We start from the raw sequence: 21,036 nt of genomic DNA on the forward strand, positions 1-21,036 counted from the left end.
CATAATTTCTCATTAATATTGTCATATAAATAAAACTGTATCCAAATAATAAAACATATTGTGTATTATAATGATACAATAAAACAAAATTTAAAACTTGAGGGAAAAAGATGTTTAGGGCTTTCATCCTGCAGTTATTGTCTTCCAAGAGTTCATCAAAGTTACAGGTCTCTTCTCAAATAGGGCAGAAAATATTATATTACTGAACACAGATAAGAAAATGAAAATTATAGATGCAATAGCATACAGAGAAATTCTCCTTGAACTACATGGAATTTAAATTACAATATGGATAGGCTTCAATCAAACCAGCTCCATATAATGCACACATTATTTAATTGGCTGCCTGACTGTCATATGACTTTGAGCAGTTTAATCTAAGAACCAAAATATATAAAAAGCCACATATAAATCAAAGCCTGGAAGACCAAAATAATCAAAGCCAGATCAAAACAAAACCAGCAAGAGAAGACATCCTAACTAATGAAGCCAATGAACATTCTGCAAAAGAAAGTGAAATGTTTTAGGAACTTAGTAATGCATCTCTTAAAAAGAAAAATGGTACAATAATACCCAGCGAGGCTAAGTGGGATCACTGCTTCAGGAAAGCAGGTTTGAAGCAGGATTAAAGACATTGTCGCTTATGTAAGACATAGTTCATTCTCATTATACCAGGGCGGAAGACATTTGGTTATTTTCCATTTCCGAAGCTCTGGAAAGAAACAATAGCTCATTATTATTATTGTTATAATCGCGCCGCTCATATTCTCTCACCCACCCACCCATCCCCTTCGCCCAGAACGGTGTTGAAATGAAAAGCACCACTATTCAACCTCTTAAGAAATGGAGGCGTGCCTGAACAGCTTCCTCGAGAGGCTGAGCTCCCTAAACCACCTCGAGCTCTTGCGCCACAGCGCCTCCACCACGGTGCGTGGATGGCAGAAGGCGGGAACGGGCGCGAGGCACTTTTTTTTTTTTTTTTTTTGCTGTTGGAATAACGGTCTCTTTCGCCGGCGGCAGCGGCGACTGAAGCAGCGAAACAGGTGGGATCGACCGTCTGGCGGAGGACACGGTGAGCCCCTTTTCCATTTTTGAGTGGGATACTGCCAGGGAAGAAGCAGTGCGGTTTTTATATAGGCGGGGATTGCGAAGAAATGAAGGAGGAGGCGGTGGACTGAGGTAATTGCTCAGGTCGTGCGTTTGGCATGCGGAGTAGGAAATGGGGGCTTTGTACAGAATTACCACCTGTTAGTTATTTTGCAGTTGTTTGCAAACTGAGGAATTGGAGTAAAGGAAAAAAGTGGGGAGGGGAGAGAAGCAAAACTGCTAATTTTAATGTGACTTTAAAAGTTTATGTGTTATAAAATAGATGTATGGACATATATGGAGAAATTCATGGGCAAGTACATCTCCCCCCCTCCAGGTTAGTATTTTTCTGCTGTACTGGTAAAAAAAGACCAACAAAATGATGAAATGGTATTGAAAAAGATTTCATTTGGAACTTTTAGCTCAGGATAAAGGGAATATAGGTAAAAGTGGCTCCTTTTATTCCAGCATAGTTCCTCTAAATTTCATGTGACCATTTAGGCAAGAAGCACATGAGCCCATCATTACATGTTATCATGTCTATAATGCTGTCTGTCATCCATCCATCCATCTATCATCTATTTAAATTTTTACCCTGTCTTTATTGCAGCACAGATATATAATATTCCTTCTTCCTATTTTCCCCACAACAACCCTGTGAGGTAGGTTGGGCTGAAAAAGAGTGACTGGCCAAAAGTCACCCATTTCACTTTCATGGCTAACGCGGAACTAGAATTCAGTCTTCTGGTTTCTAGGTCAACACTTTAACTACCATCAAACTAGCTTTCTGAGCTAAGATATTTTATTTGTGGATTCATTTAATTTTATGGAACTACCGTATTTGCCGGCGTATAAGACGACTTTTTGCCCTGAAAAAGATGACTCCAATTGGGGGTCGCCTTATATGCCGGGTCGCCTTATACGCCGGCAAATAGTAATTGGGAAGCACTGCGCTGCCCGCGGCTGAGGCACTTTGCGCACCGTGGGAAGCGAATCCCGTGAAGCCGAAGGAGCAGCCAGCCTGCTCCCAAGGAAGCGAGGCTCGCACCGCCCGAGCTCCGCTGAGGTATCCGGCTGGGGCTGTCAGGAGTTGTTACCGCTGGCGCGGCTCGCGCGCTCCAGTCCCGCGTTGCCTCGGGAAGGAAAGGCAAAAGCCGCGGCTCTTCCTTTTGCCTTTCCTTCCTGAGGCAACGCAGGACTGGAGCCGCGGAGCCGCGCCAGCGGTAACAACTCCTGACAGCCCCAGCCGGATACCTCAGCGGAGCCCGGCGGTGCGAGCCTCGTTTCCTTGGGAGCTGGGAGAAGGCTGGCTGCTCCTTTCGGCTTCACGGGATTCGTTTCCACGGTAGACAAAAGTGCCTAAAAAAAAAAAAGTGCAAAAGTGGAAGGCATGCGGAAGAGGGGCGAGTATATAACAAACTATATTTTGAGTGGAAATGTTGGGGGGTCGTCTTATACGCCGGGTCGTCTTATACGCCGGCATATACGGTAACTAAATCAGGCTTCACCATGATACAAAACTGGACATTGTATCTAGATTTTTTTTCTTTTTATGATCCTGTAATTCTTTGCTTTGGGGTAGGGTCTGGGCGATTAAATGGAGCTGGATATTGTATCCATATAAAGCTGACAAATCATATATTCAAATGTGTCCGCACACATTGAGTCACCACAATCACAGATTTAGCAGTTTAGATGCATCTAGACTCTAGAACCATGATGGTGAACCTATGGCACGTGTGCTGGAAATGGCACACAGAGCCATGTCTCCAGGCATGCCAGCCGTCGCCCGTTGCTCTTCCAGGTGAGAAGCCGAAAGACCAGAAGCGTTACAAGCCGAAAGACCAGGTGTCTGGTGCACATGCACGCGCCGGGAGCCACTCTTCTGGGTTTTGGTGCGCGCATGTGTGTGCGCACTTCGGCACTTGATTCCTTTTCAGAGCACGTATGGTGCCGAAAAGGTTAACCACCACTGCTCTAGAACATTGTTTCTGAACCTGGACAATTTTGAGATGAACTTCAGCCTACAGAATTCTCAATATTGTTAAGACTTCTAAGCATTGAAATCCACTGTCTAAAAATGACCAGGTTGGGAAACAGTGCTCAAGATAATGTGTAAGGCAAGGATCGCCAACCTTTTGGACCTCAGGGACCACCAAACTCATAATTTTAAATCCCATGGACCAGAGAGCCTGGGAAAACCTCAAAAATCTGCAGGAAAATTCCCCACCCTGTTTCCTACTTATCAACAATCATTCTTTATTTGGGATCGCAGGATACAGTCTCCAGCTCCGTTCTCAGGGAGAGAGGGAGAGAGAGAGAGAGAGAGAGAGAGAGACGTTGGCTTCATGCAAGGAAAGCAGCAGAAACAGCAGAAGTCTTTCTTTCTCTCCCCCAAACTCCGCCAGAATGGCGCAGCGTCTTGGAGCAGGATGCCTTGCAGAGTCCCAAAGACTCATTTCTGGCAGAGTTTGGGGGAGAGAAAGAAAGACGTTTTGTGCTTTCCTTGCGTGCAGCTAAAAGCAGAAGAAGAAAGAAGTAGAAAGAAGCAGCCAGGTGGCCAGGCAAGGCGAGTGGGGCAAGTTCCGCCCTTCCCCCCCTCCCCTCACTACCTTGTGTTGTTCGCAGTGCAAGCAACGCAAGCCTTGTGTTCCCGCGGGCCATGTTGGCTGCGCAGCCTTGTGTTCCTGCATAGCCTGGATTAATTGCTTTGGGGGGTGCTTTGGGGGGGGTGACATTTCTCTGCAGACCACCAAAATTTTCTCACAGGCCACCAGTGATCTCCAGCCCACTGGTTGGCGACCACTGGTCTAAGCATTCTTAAAGGGACATTATGGAATTGTCATGCAATTTATAACTGGCTATGTGTAGGAGAGATGGAAAATGAGCATGTATGTTTTCAAGTGCCACAATTTGCCACAATTTTGGCAATTTCTGTGAATTGTCTGCAGAATTGTAGACAAGTATTTGATTTGATTGATGGAGTTGACATTCTATAACTTTTTAATACTAGAACTCATAATGAAACCAAAGTCGAGAGATTCAGCATCCACATAAAATGTAATACTGAGTATTCCTTGATTTAATCAGATAATTAATAAAATTAGGAAAATAATATAATTGGGAACTAATCATGTTGATCCAATATTACCGTGTTTCTCATATAATAAGGCCGGGTCTTTTTTTTTTTTTTGAGCCCGAAAAAATGGCTAGGCTGTCTTTTGGGGGGTGACTTAATTTCCCCCACCCGCTTGCATCTTCGGGCGGGCGGGCGGTGACAGCTTGGATGTTGACCTCAGCGTTGGTGGGGCACTTTGTATCGGGGTCAACGCAGGCAGCACCATATCCGGGTGTGCAACAAAAGTACTTCCTAACAGCAAACCCCCCACCATTTCCCCACCATTTCGCATGTTTTAATATAGGCCTTAATTTGGGGGGAGGGGCTTAATTTCATTTCATGCCTATAAAACATGCTGGGACTTCCTATTGGGGGAGGCCATATTGTTGGAGAAACAGGGTAGAGACATAATAAGACAAAATTAAATTTCTAGCTTCTGTTTCTGGGCTTATAAAAATTGGGATGCTTGCTTTGTGACTAGAATGCAGGTCTGTATAGTAAAGGGCTTTATTTTATCTGCACAATTTGTATTCTTGAGTTTTATCTATTGCTGAGATTATTTCGGTACTGTACTATCTTTTTTCAGCAACTAGAATGGGTAGACATCAGTTATTGGATGAGTCACATTGACTCATCAGTTATTGGATGAGTCATATTTTTAACATCGTTACTGTAGTTCCAAAACAGCCCTAGAAGTTGAATATGGAGTAAGCAGGGGTTAAAAAAGCTTCTTGTTAAAATACAAAATAAGTTTCATCTTCTTTATTTTCTTATTTCAATAAAGTAAGGGAAGTAGAATTTTGTTAGGTTCTTGTTAGGGTTTGGGAATTAACCCCTAGAAGAGTATTGCAGCAGTAGTCAAGCCAGGCAACCAAAGGAGAGCGGAAGGGCCCCAGAGTATACACACACTGAACACAAACACTGTTTGTAGTTTAAATAGTTTTTAATCCAGTTAGAGTTTAAGCATTGTCATTCAGTCCATTAAGTCATTCACAGTATTTCCATCCAGTAAGACTCACTAGTATAGTCCAAGTTAAGAGTCTTTGCAATATCTTTATCAGCCGATAAAGATATCTTCTCCTCCTCCGGTTTCACTCTCCAGAGAAACAAACGCTGGATATTCAGTAGAATTACGCAGTAAATCAGCAAACAATAACAGTTCAGTCACAGTAACTCACAGTCAGTAATCACAGTTAGTCGCAGTAGCACACAGTAAGTCGCAGCAGCACACAGTTACAGTAACAGACAGTAAGCTTTCCAGCTTCTAATGCTTCCTTATATTGTAACTTCTAACCGCACCCTTAATCGGCTAATTGCCTGCTGCATTGTGCTTAAAGTGATAAGCACTTAAACCATGATATCTAAGTTTTATATATTTATTCACCCAAACCATATTTGGTATCAATGTTATACCTAACATACTCCCCTTTTGGGTGAAATAAATATATAATACCTTTACAATCTAATCCCATATTTTCACAACTCTCCTGGTGCTTACTGGCACCTTGGGCTTTAGTAAAATTATCAGCTAAATTGTCCTCCGACATACAGTACTCTAGCTGAATCATCTTACTTCTTACAGATTGTCTCACGTTTAGGTATCTTAGATCTGTATGCTTGCTCCTTGTTTTTACTCCAATATTTGTGGCCATTTGAATTGCTGCCTGATTATCTTCATGTATAATTATAGGATAATCTACAGTTATACCTATATCAATTAACATTTGTTTATACATTATTAATTCTGTACATAACAATGATAAACAGGAGAATTCTGCCTCCATAGTAGACAAACTTATATGCTGTTGTCTTATTGACTTCCAGCCTATTAATGTCTTACCCAGCATTATGGCTGTTCCTGAAGTCGACTTTCTAGTGTCTCTTTCTGATGCAAAGCTAGCATCTGCATATGCACTTAGAATTAAATCACCCTTTGGTTCTAAATACAATGAATAATTCATTGTCTTTTTAAGATATCTTAATATCCTCTTAGCTGCAATCCAGTGTCTTTCACATGGTGCAGAATTGAATCTAGCCAACTGATTCACGCAGTACGAAATATCTGGTCTAGACCAATTACTAATATAACTCAAACTACCAATTAAAGATTGATAAATCACCTTATCAAACTCAGGGCTTTGTTCATCAGTGTTGCTAAACTCCTGACTCATTGGAGTCTTAGCTGGCTTACAAAGCTCCATCTTGTAATCTTTTAGCAATTTGCTTATCTTATCTTCCTGAGATATCTTAAAACCTTTCCGTGTTTTCTTTATATTCAAACCGAGATACTTCTTTATCTCCCCTAATTGCTTGATCTTTATTCTCTTTCCTAATGATGCTATTATTTTATTTGCTTCATCATTAGTTTCAGTTATCAATGCAATATCATCTGTGAATAGTAATAATAATGATACTTTCCCATTTGTCTCCCTCTTAAACAGACATGGATCGGCTAAACCAGCTTTAAATCCTATATTGTCTAGTTCCTTTACAATATACTGGTTCCATTCATAGCCTGATTGTTTTAGACCATAGAGGCTTTTCTTTAACAACCAACAATCATTATTATCCTTATTTTCACTTTTAATACCAACAGGTTTTTTCATATAAATAATATGTTTTAATGGGCGTGCAAGTAAGCAGTTTCCACATCTAGATGGTTAACTATATAGTTTTTACTAGCTGCCCACACTAAAGCTGCTCTCAAGGTTGCTGCCTTAAGACTAGGTGCAAACACCTCATCGTAGTCATTAGCATTCTGCCTAAAACCTTGGGCTACTAACCTTGCCTTATGGATTAAATTACCATCCTTATCTGTTTTTACCTTAAATATCCATTTGCAGCCAATGGATTTCTTTCCTACAGGTAATTTGGCATTTTCATACACCTTCATATCACTTAATGAATTCAGTTCCTTTTCATTGCTGCATACCAACTTTCTTTTTCCTTAGTAGGATACTTTTTAATTTCTTCTACAGAATTAGGAACTTGATTAATCTGACACACTGTGTTAGCCTGGTACCTATCAGGCGGTCTAGATATACGTGTAGTTCTTCTGGGAATTACAGGGCTTACAGGAGGACTTTGTTGAACTACTACCTGTTCATCTTCCTCATCCTGTTCAGCTATTGAATCTGTTTCTTCCTTTATGGGCACTATTTCATCCTGTATTTTTCTCTTTACTTTATTTTTAAAGTTACAGGGATAACTAATGGGATTTCTATAGGATTCAATAATTACATCTTTATTGGCATCCTGTTCTAATTTCTCCCATCCTTCATGTTCTAGAAATTGGGCACTAGCACTACATAACACTTTAGATGTGCCTTTCTCCCAAAATCTATATGCCCTATGGTTTGCCTGATAACCAACGAAGAAAAATCTTTTAGCTCTATGTTGCCCTTTTTTTCTGAGTTGTGCAGGAATATGCACCCATGCTGGTGCACCAAATGTGTGCAGGTAACTTAGGTCAGGTTTCCTGCCATGCCATCTGGTGAATGGAATTTCACCTATTGTTGTATTAACAACGTTGTTCAATATGTTATTAGCACACATTGTAGCCTCCCCACAAAGAATCAGGTAACCCAGAATCATTTAACATTGTTCTAACCATTGCCTGTAGTGTTTGGCCTCTTCTTTCAATAAAAGCGTTATGTTCTGGCCTGTATGGAGCAGACTTCTTATGCTCTATTCCAGCTACCTTAAGTCTGTTCTGGAATTTGTTATTAACAAATTCCGTGCCATTATCTGTCACCAGGGTTATCAGTTGCCGTTTAGACTTTCTTTCAGCAAACCTAAGCCAATTGAAAAAATGTTGATATGTTTCAGTTTTGCTTTTCATTAAATAGCAAAACCCATATCTAGAATAATGGTCCATAATGCTCAGTATATATCTAGCACCCCCATACTGGGTTTCTTTGGACCTATTATGTCTGCAAATACTACTTCTAAAGGTTCTTTTGTTTTGAAACCATTTAGCCTATTTGCAGGCAATACTTTGCTCTTATCTTCACAGCAAACATTACAACGCAAATATTTATCACAAGGTTTTAACCTTATTCCTTTAGATAACTCAACTGTACGTTTTAGCATTTTAAAATTTACATGCCCCAAACGCCTATGCAATAAATGGATACATTCTTCATGAGGCTTTATATTATTAAATACAGTTTGAGCCTCCCTTTCTTACTATTATCTAAGACATATAATGTTCCATTTAAAGCTGCAGTTACCCTTTTGTTATCTTTTTCAATTATGCAATTATTATCCTTAAAAGTAATTACATAACCTAATTTATCTAATACCCTTACTGAAAGCAAATTAAACTTTAGTTGCGGTACATACAACATTTTTATATCCTGGTTTATGTACGGACAACGTGCAAAACCTTGACCTTTCGCTTTCAGGTTCCAGCCATTAGCAAGAGATATATGTTGAGAACTTGTAGACATTTTTATAAATTTTGTCTTATCTCTTGTGATGCAGTGAGATGCGCCACTGTCAACCACCCATAAATTATTCTTCACATCAGAGTTGCTAAACGTGGCTAGTTCAAATGCTTTCTTTGGCTTTTTTACATTCTGGCTTTTTCTCTTTTGCAGAATCTTGCCAAATGTCCTCTGCTTCCACAATTAAAACACTTTTTAATTGTGTATGCCGTCAAGATAAATTCTCTTCTTCCAGGTGCTTTACTTTGCTTTGCTGGTTTCTTTCAAGCTTTGAAGATAATTTCTCTTCTTTCTTATCTTCTCTCAGCTCGTCACGCTCACGCCTTCTTCTGGCTTCTTCTAGTAGCCTGCCTGTAATCTCGGTTAATGAGAGGCTTTCTTTTGACAATACTTCCAACGAAGTCACATAGTCATCATAGCTTTGATCTAATGAAGATAATATTATGTAGACTTGTTGCAGTTCATTAAATATAAGCTCTTTTTCTTGCAAATCTTGAAAAATGCTCTTCATACAGTTTAAATGAACTAACATATCTCCATTCCTCTGAAGATGCGTTCGAAAAGCTTCCGTGTAAGATTTATATGTGCTCCTACACTGTCCCGAACATAAATCTTCCTGAGGTTCTCCCAGCAGTTTGCAGCATTTTCTTCTCCACGAATATGGACAAGCTGCTGATCACAGAGAGTCAGTCCTATGATGCATAAAGCCTGCTCATTCTTCAGTTTAAAGTCTTGTAACTTTTCTTTATCATCATCATTAGCAGGATCCCAGCTACTCACATCTGGTGGGTTTACTATAATGTCCCACAATCCTTCTCTCTGCGTGAAGTAAACTACATTTCATTGACCATGAAACATAGTTTGTTCCATCCAGCCTGGATATCATGGACAGTTGTGACAAATTTACTTGTGCCATTACTCTTCAGATATTTTGACTATTTTAAACTAATTAAAACAGTTTGTTTTTACAGTAATGTGCAACTCACACCAACTCTCTCTGTTATATCCTGGTTAGTTAGACTATGCTGCTGGGCCCATAACCAATGTTAGGGTTTGGGAATTAACCCCTAGAAGAGTATTGCAGCAGTAGTCAAGCCAGGCAACCAAAGGAGAGCGGAAGGGCCCCAGAGTATACACACACTGAACACAAACACTGTTTGTAGTTTAAATAGTTTTTAATCCAGTTAGAGTTTAAGCATTGTCATTCAGTCCATTAAGTCATTCACAGTATTTCCATCCAGTAAGACTCACTAGTATAGTCCAAGTTAAGAGTCTTTGCAATATCTTTATCAGCCGATAAAGATATCTTCCTCCTCCTCCGGTTTCACTCTCCAGAGAAACAAACGCTGGATATTCAGTAGAATTACGCAGTAAATCAGCAAACAATAACAGTTCAGTCACAGTAACTCACAGTCAGTAATCACAGTTAGTCGCAGTAGCACACAGTAAGTCGCAGCAGCACACAGTTACAGTAACAGACAGTAAGCTTTCCAGCTTCTAATGCTTCCTTATATTGTAACTTCTAACCGCACCCTTAATCGGCTAATTGCCTGCTGCATTGTGCTTAAAGTGATAAGCACTTAAACCATGATATCTAAGTTTTATATATTTATTCACCCAAACCATATTTGGTATCAATGTTATACCTAACAGTTCTACTATGCAGGAAATTCAGGATCAGAAGAAAAGAAGAAAAAATATCTGATTTCACAATATAAATAGAAATCTATTTTTTTAAAGTGTCTTCTTTTAAAAAAAACCATGTAGTCTGTTTCTAATAGAAAATTCTGAGAAGTAAAAGCCCTTCTTTAATTTTTGTTAATTCTCTTAACATTAGAATAAAACTTACCAGCCCAAGATGGATGATAAAACAAGACTTCAACAAAAACCTCTGATTTCCCGTCTCGAACATGGACCAAAAGACACCAAAATACCACATATGGAGAAAGGAAAATTTGTCAAGCCTGAACAAGCTTCTAGTTCTGAAGAAAATCAGAACCTACTAGTAAGAACTTTAAAATTTGAGAATTTATACTGAGCAGCTTGTTTTTAAACTTTAGTACATGCAATTAATGGTCTTACTGAAAGCTACATAACTGTGATAAATATAATATGTTCTGCTAATAAGTATAGTATAAGTATAAGATGATATTACCAGTAGTGAGACTAGTAGTCATAGTAGTCAATGAATTTTCATTGCTTAGTAAAATTCATTCTAATGTCTTACTGTAGTTTTCTTTTATCTTAAATTAATTTTATTACTAATCTTTGTAGAGAAAATGGATTTGATCTCAGTTATTAGATTATACAATACTGGATATAATGTGGTTTCTAAAAGTAATCTGAAAAATCTGTTTGGCTCCAAATGCAGACTTTTGTTTCAGTTAGGCATGTTGAGGAAAAAATTATCTTGATTTAAAGATTTCTGGTTTATAGAAAAAAGAAAATGTTCTATGATTGCTTATTAGAATATAAAGACTACAATATACTGAGAACCACTATTGGATTTTTAAAAATAAATATTTTGTGCTTGCTGTTACAAAATATTTTAAATTGTAATAATTAAATATTTTCTGATGCTTCTTATTGTACATAATTTGTTTGAGCATGCTTGCTCAAAATCTGGGCATAGGAATCTGCAGCTTATGATCCATATATATGCCCTCAACACCCTAAAATTGTTTCAATGGCACAGTTTTTTTATTATAATAAAATTTCACTCTAATATACCATTGAGGGGAAAAAGTATGGATTAAATTTTTGTTGTTGTGAAGTCGTGTCCGACCCATCGCGACCCCATGGACAACATTCCTCCAGGCCTTCCTGTCCTCTACCATCCTCTGGAGTCCATTTAAGCTTATGCCTACTGCTTCAGTGACTCCATCTCCCCACCTCATTCTCTGTTGTCGCCTTCTTTTTTTGCCCTCAATCTTTCCCGGCATTAGTTTAGTGTAGGTTAGTTTATTGTCATTGCACCTCGTACAATGAAATCAAACACCATCTTCAGTGCACATCATGACCATGACCATGAAAATAAACAAACACACATCCTTCACCCTTCACACATTGAACCGAAAAGCCCCGACACTGCAACAACACTGCACTATACAGCAGAATTCAAAAGAGCTACTACCCTGGGACAGAAGCTGTTTTTCAGCCTATTTGTCCTTGTTTTTATTATTCTGTACAGTCTGCCAGATGGTAATAATTCAAAAAAGGATACCCAGGATGAGATGGATCTTTGAGAATGTTTTGAACTTTCTTAAGGCAGCAGGAGCTATAAAGCTCTTCCAAAGAGGGGAGAGGGCAACCAATGATCTTCTGGGCAACGATGTTAACCCTCTGGAGTGCTTTCCTATCTGCCACTGTGCAATTGGCAAACCATACAGAGGTGCAGTAAGTTAAAATGCTCTCTATGGTGCAGTGGTCACCAGCAGTTTTTCATTCAATTGTTGTTTTCTGAGAAGTCTCAGGTAGTATAATCTCTGCTGGGCCCTTTTGACCAGCGCTGCAATGTGAGCACCCCAGGTCAGGTCCTCTTTTATGGTAACACCCAGAAATTTAAAACTGGCCACTTGCTCCACTCGGTCTCCATTGATAAGCAAGGACTGGATGTCTGATCTGTTCCTTCTATAATTCACTATAAGCTCCTTGGACTTATTGGTGTGGAGGACCAAGTTATTGTCTCCACACCACAAAAGCAACCGGTCCACCTCATCTCGATAGGCAGACTCATCCCCCCCCCCGGAGATAAGTCCCACCACTGTTGTATCATCTGCAAATTTAGCAATAGTATTACAAGAGTGAATGGGAATGCAGTCATGCACATAAAGAATATAGAGTAAGGGACTCAACACGCAACCCTGTGGTGTACCAGTGTTAAGAATAAGGGCTGAAGAGGTATGATTACCTAATCTGACCCTCTGTGAGCGGCCAGACAGGAAATCCATAATCCAAAGGCAGATTGAATTAGAAAGCCCAAGGTCCAGAAGTTTGGACACTAGTCTTTGTGGAAGAATTGTGTTAAATGCAGAACTTAAATCCACAAAAAGCATCCTCACATAGCCCTCCCGCTGTTCTAGATGAGTCAGAGCAGTGTGAAGAGTGATGGCTATAGCGTCCTCTGTAGATCTATTTTTTTCTGCATGCAAACTGGTGTTTTTCAAATGTATGCAGAAGACCAGAAATGATGTGCCGGCAGACCAATTTCTCAAAGCACTTCGTGATGATAGGAGTGAGTGTCACTGGTCTGTAATCACTGAGGTTATTGATAGGGAACTTCTTTGGCAGCGGAACAATGGTGGAATCCTTCAAACAAGATGGAATAGTCGACTGGGATAAAGACCGATTGAAGATCTTGGTAAAGACTCCAGCCAACTGATCAGCACAGTCTTTAAGCACTCGGCCAGAGATACCATCAGGACCGGCAGCCTTTCTAGGGTCCACAGCCCTCAGAATGCTCCTTACCTCCTGTTCCTCCACAATGAGGTGGGGGCTACAATTGGCTGGTAGTTGTGTTTTATCTGTCTCTGATGTCTCCACTTCAAAGCGAACAAAGAAATGATTCAGTTCCTCTGCCAATGAAGCATCCCCCTCAGCAGGGATGACATTGGTCGGTTGATGGTTTGTAATTTGTTGAATCCCTCGCCACACCTGCCTCATGTTATTGCTATAAAAATTATCCTCAATCTTCCTCTTATAATCAGCCTTGGCCTTCCGAATTCCTTTTTTCAGATTAGCTCTGGCAACACTGTATCTTGCCCCATCACCAGACCTAAAGGCCTTGATCCTGTCATGCAAGAGGCGCTGGACTTCCTTGGTCATCCAGGGTCTCTAATTGGGATAGATCCTAATACGTTTATCCACAGTGATAGTATCTGTGCAGTGTTTGATATAGCACAGAACAGCTGCAGTGTGCTCTTCTAGGTTAGGGTGGTAAAAGATGTCCCAATTTGTGTTCTTAAAACAATACTGAAGTTGTTGGGAAGCATCTTCTGGCCAAGATTTCACTGTGTTTATTATAGGCAGTGCCCGTCTCCTAAGAGGGATGTACGCTGGTGCTAAAAGCAGTGACATATGGTCTGATTGTCCCAAATGTGGTAATTGTATAACCTTATAGTCATGTTTGATGTTGGTATATACTTTGTCCAATATGTTTGCTCCTCTAGTAGCACACTTAACATGCTGATAGAATTTAGGGAGCACTTCTTTTAAATCAGCTTGATTAAAGTCCCCTGCTATGATATGCACAGCATCAGGATACCTATTTTGGTGATTACTAACAATGTTATACAAGAATCCCAAAGCTATGGTAGTATTGGCATCAGGTGGGACATAGACTGCAGTAATCAAAACCACGCTGAATTTCCATGGAAAATATATGGGTCTACATTTAAGTGTCATATACTCCAGATCCATGGAGCAGTGGCTGTCTACAGTCTTTGTATTGATACACCAGGCTCTTCTCCAGCGAGTCCTTCCTTCTCGTTAGATGGCCAAAGTATTTGAGTTTCATCTTGATCTGGCCTTCTAAAGAGCAGTCAGGGTTGATCTCCTCTAGGATTGACCAGTTTGATCGACTTACAGTCCAAGAGTTTTGCAGGAGTCTTCTCTAGCACCATAGTTCAAAGTCCTAAATTCTTTGGTGCTGTTGTGGTCCGCCAGCAGCCTGCAGAGACGGCAGCAGAATTGGACAGTGGGGAAGAACATGAGCCAGTCTGGAAGTCTGGGGAGGACTTGGACGATGGTCCTGCATCCAATACAGAGATGGGGCCAAGGCCAACTGGAAGTTGTGTGCTGACACTGGAACCTCTAGAATCTGACAGCAGCAAGGCAGAGGAACAAGGGGGGCCTGTTCTCATTGCAAGAGACTGTTTGGGACTCATTACGGGTTGGGAATGAACATAATTCCCAGCGCTGAAATAAAATAAAAGTTGTTTGGACTAAGTGTGTGCTTAATTACGGTCTCAGGAAGCCTTGGTCAGAACAGACGCTCAGCCTTTCTTTTGGTCCAACTTTCACAGCCATACATTGCAACTGGGAAAACCATAGCCTTGACTTTACGCACTTTTGTTGGCATGGTGATGTCTCTGCTTTTTAGTGTGCTGTCTAGATTTGCCATAGCTTTCCTCCCCGGGAGCAAGTGTCTTTTAATTTTTTAGTTGTAGTCCCCATCTGCGGTGATCTTGGAGCCCAGGAAAATAAAATCTGTCACCATTTCTTCCCCATCTATTTGCCAGGAATTGAGAGGCCGGATGCCATGATCTTAGTTTTCTTAATGTTGAGTTTCATGCCAACTTTTGCACTCTCCTTCTTCACCCACATCAAGAGACTCTTAAGTTCCTCTTCACTTTCTGCCATTAGAGTGGTATCATCTGCATATCTGAGGTTGTTGATATTTCTCCCAGCAATCTTAATTCCAATTTTTGATTCATCTAGTCCTGCCTTTCTCATGTGTTCTGCATATAAGTTAAATGTTAAATAGGCATTAAATTTAGAATTAGTCATTTGTGCAAATGTATTGTCTGTGAAACCACATAATGACATTTTATGCATTTGCATCAGAGGTGGTATACAGCAGGTTCTGACCAGTTCTGGAGAACCGGTAGTGGAAATTTTGAGTAGTTCAGAAAACTGGCAAATACCACCTCTGACTGGAGATTTTACAGTATTTTTCCCCGCCACGCCCACAGAACCAGTAGTAAAAAAATTTGAAACCCACTACTGATTTGCATTAATTTTACCTGATAAATGATGCAAAACTGATGCAAATGTATTGATTGATTATGTGCCATCAAGTCTGCCCAGATTGCTTCAAAGACAAGCAGTCTGGATTGCTGTTGTTCATGATATGTGTAATATTTTTTTAATTGTATTTGAAGTCTGTTGAATGAATGAATGAAATGACTGAAGAATTAAGATTTTACTCCCTGATTTTGGAAGTTAGTTGTAAGGGGAATGAAAGCAATTGTGCTTTCTTACTCCTTGTGCTTCCAAGGGAGTAATTCTTTTTCCATTTGTGTACTTAGTACAACTCCTCCAAATGCACTGAAAATCAGTACAGCCTCTTGTAATTTGAAGAAGACTGGGAGCAGTGGTGGGATTCAAATTTTGTTACTACTGGTTCTGTGGGCGTGGCTTGGTGGGTGTGGCAGGGGAAGGATACTGTAAAATCTCCAGTCAGAGGTGGGATTTGCTGGTTCTCCAAACTACTCAAAATTTCCACTTCCGGTTCTCCAGAACTGGTCAGAACCTGCTGAATACCACCTCTGGCTGGGAGGCACAACTGCAGCCTCCAGACCTCAAATGTTGCATATCTCTGCTATAATTCAATATGGATGTAAGTCAGCCAAACATACTGGAACTAACCTAATAACTTCCAAAGTATTCCATTTCTAACATAATAAATTATTATTTGGTTTTCTCTTCTAGGAATTCCCCGGTAACTTTGCTTCTGATCTTCGCACAGCTGTTTACAGGAAGACAGACACTAAAAGAAAGCAAAAAATAAAAACAGAAGAAAAAATCGGTTTTGAATATATGTAAGTGAATTTTATATTATGTCTATATTTAGTAAAGGATAAAGCATAGACTGAAATCCAGTGTTTTCTATTAATGCATCTAGGTTGGATTAACAAAGACTGGATACTTTCTCTTTTACTATATATATTTGGATTTTAGGGGATTTAAGATGATTTGAGAAGTTGACAACTTCAAAAATCTTATTGGCTGAGTAAAAGTCAAATGGTACAAGATTTTTATCCATGGCATTAGATATCAATTTTAATATATGAATATAACTAATGCATGTCTGGTTTGGTGTCCTTCAGTTAGGGTGAATAGATTCAATAAACACGCTCAGTATGGCCATTGTGGGAATTGGTTTAACACATTTGGGACTGGATTTGGAAAAACTGCTTCAGTATGTTGAATTCTTTCATATAAATGACAAACTATAGGAATCTGGGTTACCTACATAGAAATATTATTAAGTCTTCAGCATACTATCAGTTCCCACAATTGTATGATTTCCAATGGTGCTTAGCTTCAGGAGGGACGTTTTTTGATTCTCTCACATGAAAAAGCAACTAGGAGCAATATCCATAGCAGCTGTGTGAGTCTTAAAAAGGCATTGCTGATTTAGCAATTTAAAAAAGATGCTTTGAATGAGCTTTAAAAAGCCTCTTTTGAAGGAGTTCCATAGTTCTACTGCTGGGCTCTTTGCAAATAGCGTGGCAGGAAGCAGGCCGTCTGGAAATGAGATGTTAAACTATGAAGAAATTGGTTATAAGGCATTTTTAGTTAAGAAAGCTTTGTCTAGAATTTAATCTGTTGTTTTTTCTTATATGTAATTCTTATCTGACATGTTTTCTCTTCCTTCTTCCCTCCCTCTCTCCCCACCCAGTTTCTTTTTCTGGCTTTGGTAGGAGGATGATTAAACAGGATGATCCTAAATAGTGAATTGTTCATTTATCATACTCTAGTAACTACTTCTATAGGTTGCCCTGTTCCCAATTTTAGTAATATTTGCATAAAATTCAAAGCTAGCTCAAAAAATGAATTAAGCCAAATATTTATTTATCAATCTAACATTAATGTAGAAAGGAGGATTCAATTTCAACATGAAATTATAAACAGCAATGATAACCATAGCAAACCACAAAAAGACCAAAATTACAATATGCATCTACTGGTAATGATATAATCATTGTGTACTTTTCATAGGCTGTGGAATACAAATGCATAAGTCAGAGTCAGTTTATTAGTGAGGTAGTTGGCGTATAAATGTAATAAATAAAATAAATACAAAATTGCAGCATTTTTGTAATTATATCATCATGCACATGTTGTCATTTCACCTACCATGTATATAGTACCCATAAGAGGAAATGTGCTAATTCTTTTTCTTTCTTGCAAACAGCAGTGTCTACAAGGAAGAGAGGATTAAAAAAAAGCATGAACATGTGATTAAAGTCTATCCCGTCTATATTTCTATTAATTTTCCATACATACAAGAGGAACTAGTAACAATTGCCATCTTGATTTTTTCAAATCCCTCTCCCTGCAGATATCACTGTCTACAAATGTTCTCCATTTCAGCAATTTTCTGAATGAATGAACTAAGATTAGAGGTAGTCCTTAACTTATGTCCATTAATTCAGCAGTTGTTCAAAACTGGAAAAAAATGAACATATGATTAGTCCTCAAAATTCATATGATTATGACCTGGGTGCTGAAGTACTAATCTCAAGATTACAATGTTGCAGTAAGATGTAGTCCCATGATTACTAAGTGTGACCTTCCCTGCGGGGTTTCTATAAGCAGAACCAGCGGGGAAGCTGGCAGGGAAAGTAACAAGTAGCTCCAGCAAATTGCTCCTGTCACTTTTTCTCCCACTTGTAGTGCCCCCTGCCCCAGTGTGTGGTCTGCTCTGAAATTTCCAAAACCATCAGGGCCTCACCTGACCTACGTACCGCCTCTGCCAGCCCTCCCAAGGCCTTCCCCAACCTTAGTCCACCAACCCAAAGGTGCTTTTTGCAAAAGGCAACTGGATTTTCTTGATCTTATGTCTGAAAGCATTTTACTTCTCATCCAATAAGTTTCTTTTAACTGACTGGTGGGGAAGGGAAAGAAGAATATTGTTGCAATCATCTAGTTGTTAGCACAATGAGGATTGGTCTTTAGTATTCTGAGAGCCATTGTGGCCACTTCAGGGTTTATCTATCCTCAGAGTCCCTTGAATCAGAGTGTAAATGCATGTGGAACCTTCTTGGGACTGATAAAAGGTCTGCATTATAAAAAAGAGATAGATGGTATTATATTCTTTCCCCTTTGTTGAGGGAGGGATGCTCAGTTTTAACATAGATGATCTCTTTGACTCTTCTTTCAAATTAGTGGCCCCCTTTGTCCAGAATGTGAACTTGTCTGTCTTCAAAATAGTTACCCTGGTCATTCAAATGCAAGTGGAGTGCTGAATCCTGCCCTGATGTGTTTGTTTTCTTGTATTGCGCTATGCATTTGTGAAGTGGTTGTTTTATTTGTCCTGTTTATAATGCAGTCCTTTCAACAGTCCCAAGAAGGTTCCTTACCCATTTACACTCTGATGTGACTCTGAGGATACAGATAAAACCTAAAGTAGCCTCAACAACTCTTAGAGAACTAACAACCAGATTATTGCAAAGAATATAAATATTTGTGATATTGGTGAATATCTAACAGGTTTAGGATGAGGGTGGAGATTTGTTTTCTGAGCTTGTGGGTTGGTTTCTGAATGTTTTGTTACCAGGCTAGGTAATATCTTCAGTGGAATTTAGGAAATGTCAGTGTCAATGTTCTTTTGTTTATAAGGGCTTCATGTTGTCAATAGGTCTAGTGATGGGAGGTCATTTCAGGTGAGTGAGTTGTGATGAGTCTTGTGATGGGTCAGGTGTGGGTCACATCAGGTGAAGGAGGGAGATTATGTCACGTCAGGGTCATTGGGAGGTGAAGTGCTGGTTGGGGGAGATGCGTGGATTAGTTGAGGTGGTGTTACTAGTTGGTTGTATGGTTAATTTGAATTCTCAGGTTTGTAGCTGGTTGTAGGTCAGTGTGCTGGTTGATGGAATTGCTTGTGGAGGGTCAGGCTTTGATAAACACGCACACATGGTGGGTAGTAGTGTGCCCAATGGTTCTTGTATTGCTCCAGTTGAATTGGTGCTGTTCGATGTCAGTGTGGGTAAGGACTAGGAATTTGGGATTATGGTGATTGACTCCCAGCTGATGTTCATGGATTCTTGGTTCATGGTTTTCAAATGACATGATGTTTGTCCCATATAGAATTGGTTGCAATTGTTACAGTTGATTTTGTACATTATATTGTTTCTTTCATCCTTCTGTAGCTTGTCTTTGGTTCTGGATAATTCCTGGTGAGATGACCAATTCCATCAACAGACATATCAACCTACAAGCAGCCTATGAACTCCTGAGAATTCAAAACAACTGCACAACCAACCAGTGACAGCACCGATCCTCAACTAACCCACGCAACCCCCACAACCAGCACTTTACTTCCCAATGACCCTCACCTGCCATGGTCTATTAATTACAAGACCCTCACCTGATATGACCCACAACTGACTCATCACAAGACCCAACACAGGATCCCATCACAAGACTCTCACCTGATGTGATCTACCCATCATAAGACCCTCACCTGACATGACCCACACCTGACTTATCACAAGACCCTTCACAAGTCACTCACCTGATGTGACCCTCCCATCACAAAACCTCCTGACCTCCTGAAGCCCTTATAAGCAGGGACACAATACTGACATTCTGTAAATTCCATTGAAGATGTTCCCTTGCCTGATAACGAAATGTTTAGAAACTAACTCACAAGTTTAGAGAATGAACCTCTGTCCTCAATATTAATATTTCCATTTCCACCAGTCAATTGGAACTGAAGAAGTTTCTTTGATGAGAAGAAAAACATTTTCAAACAAAAGACAAAGAAAGTCTAGTTGCCTTTTGGAAAAAGCACCTTTGGGACAACCATGACCTGGATGATTAAGACTTCCCATAGACTTTTATCCTCTCTCCAATATTCCTGCACTCCTTGCCTGGGACTCTGCCTCTTCCCTTTAATGGCTCACATGGTCCTGGGGTTACACTGGCAACCAGGATGCTGGGACATCATGCTTTATAATAACATCCAACCTGGTTCCAAATGCCATCATAACCCAAGGACTATCTGTATTTTTGTTTTGAATCTAGTTTATTCACAAAAAATGATGTTGGATAGGTAAGGGAGGATAGAGAAGGGTTTCTCCCACTTATTTGCATTATAAGAATTATAAACATGTTCATGCATTATAAACATGTTCAAAATCACGTTTACCATATTGATAAAGCATAGAATAATCTAAATGTTTTGTTTCTTTTTATTTTTAGTTTCTCAAGAATACATAAGGACAGAGCAAAATTAATTGTTGATCAACATGCTGAAATGATACAATGGCCTCAGACCAGGAATTTGGAAGATTTTAATTTGAAAAAAATGAGCACAGAAAAACTTCCTTTAATTTCTTCTCATGAAAAATCTGACTATACTATTAGTGATATTTCTGTTGAAAATGAAGGAAAGTATAACAGATTATTTAGTCTGGGTGGCATAGTAAACCATTCTTAAATGACTAATTTAAAGAGTCTTATGGCCTCTTTGAGAACTAACAAAATTATGATGACATAAACCTACATGAAGTACAATCTATATCAGTATATGCATTAATTATATTCTTTAAGATTCAATTATATAAACACCTATGATGTTAGAAGTAAGGAATTATAAAGAAAATGACTCTGTCACTTTATAAATGTATTTATTTATTCTTGACCAAAAATATT

General features: G+C 39.4%; 1 protein-coding gene across 1 annotated transcript; it reads left to right on the plus strand.

Moving 5' to 3' along the window:
• Nucleotides 1-953: 953 nt before the first annotated feature.
• Nucleotides 954-20,954, plus strand: LOC148132808 (uncharacterized). Its single transcript, XM_087952471.1, has 4 exons — nt 954-1,072; nt 10,490-10,657; nt 16,084-16,193; nt 20,584-20,954. Exons 2-4 carry the CDS (start codon nt 10,511-10,513, stop codon nt 20,819-20,821), a joined length of 495 nt encoding a protein of 164 aa, XP_087808597.1. The 5' UTR covers nt 954-1,072; nt 10,490-10,510; the 3' UTR covers nt 20,822-20,954.
• The last annotated feature ends 82 nt before the right edge of the window (nt 20,955-21,036 follow it).

This window comes from Notechis scutatus, chromosome 1, assembly GCF_049901735.1.
Source record: "Notechis scutatus isolate UNSWTSFEM ecotype Mainland chromosome 1, rNotScu1.2, whole genome shotgun sequence".
In the NCBI taxonomy this organism is placed as follows: Eukaryota; Metazoa; Chordata; class Lepidosauria; order Squamata; family Elapidae; genus Notechis; species Notechis scutatus.

Excerpts from the sequence above, each read along its gene's own strand:
- LOC148132808 (XM_087952471.1), top strand. The coding sequence starts at position 10,511 with ATGGATGATAAAACAAGACTTCAACAAAAACCTCTGATTTCCCGTCTC. Across the intron at positions 10,658-16,083 it reads AAGAAAATCAGAACCTACTA|GAATTCCCCGGTAACTTTGC; the intron begins GTAAGAACTTTA and ends TTTCTCTTCTAG. Across the intron at positions 16,194-20,583 it reads AAAATCGGTTTTGAATATAT|TTTCTCAAGAATACATAAGG; the intron begins GTAAGTGAATTT and ends TTTTATTTTTAG.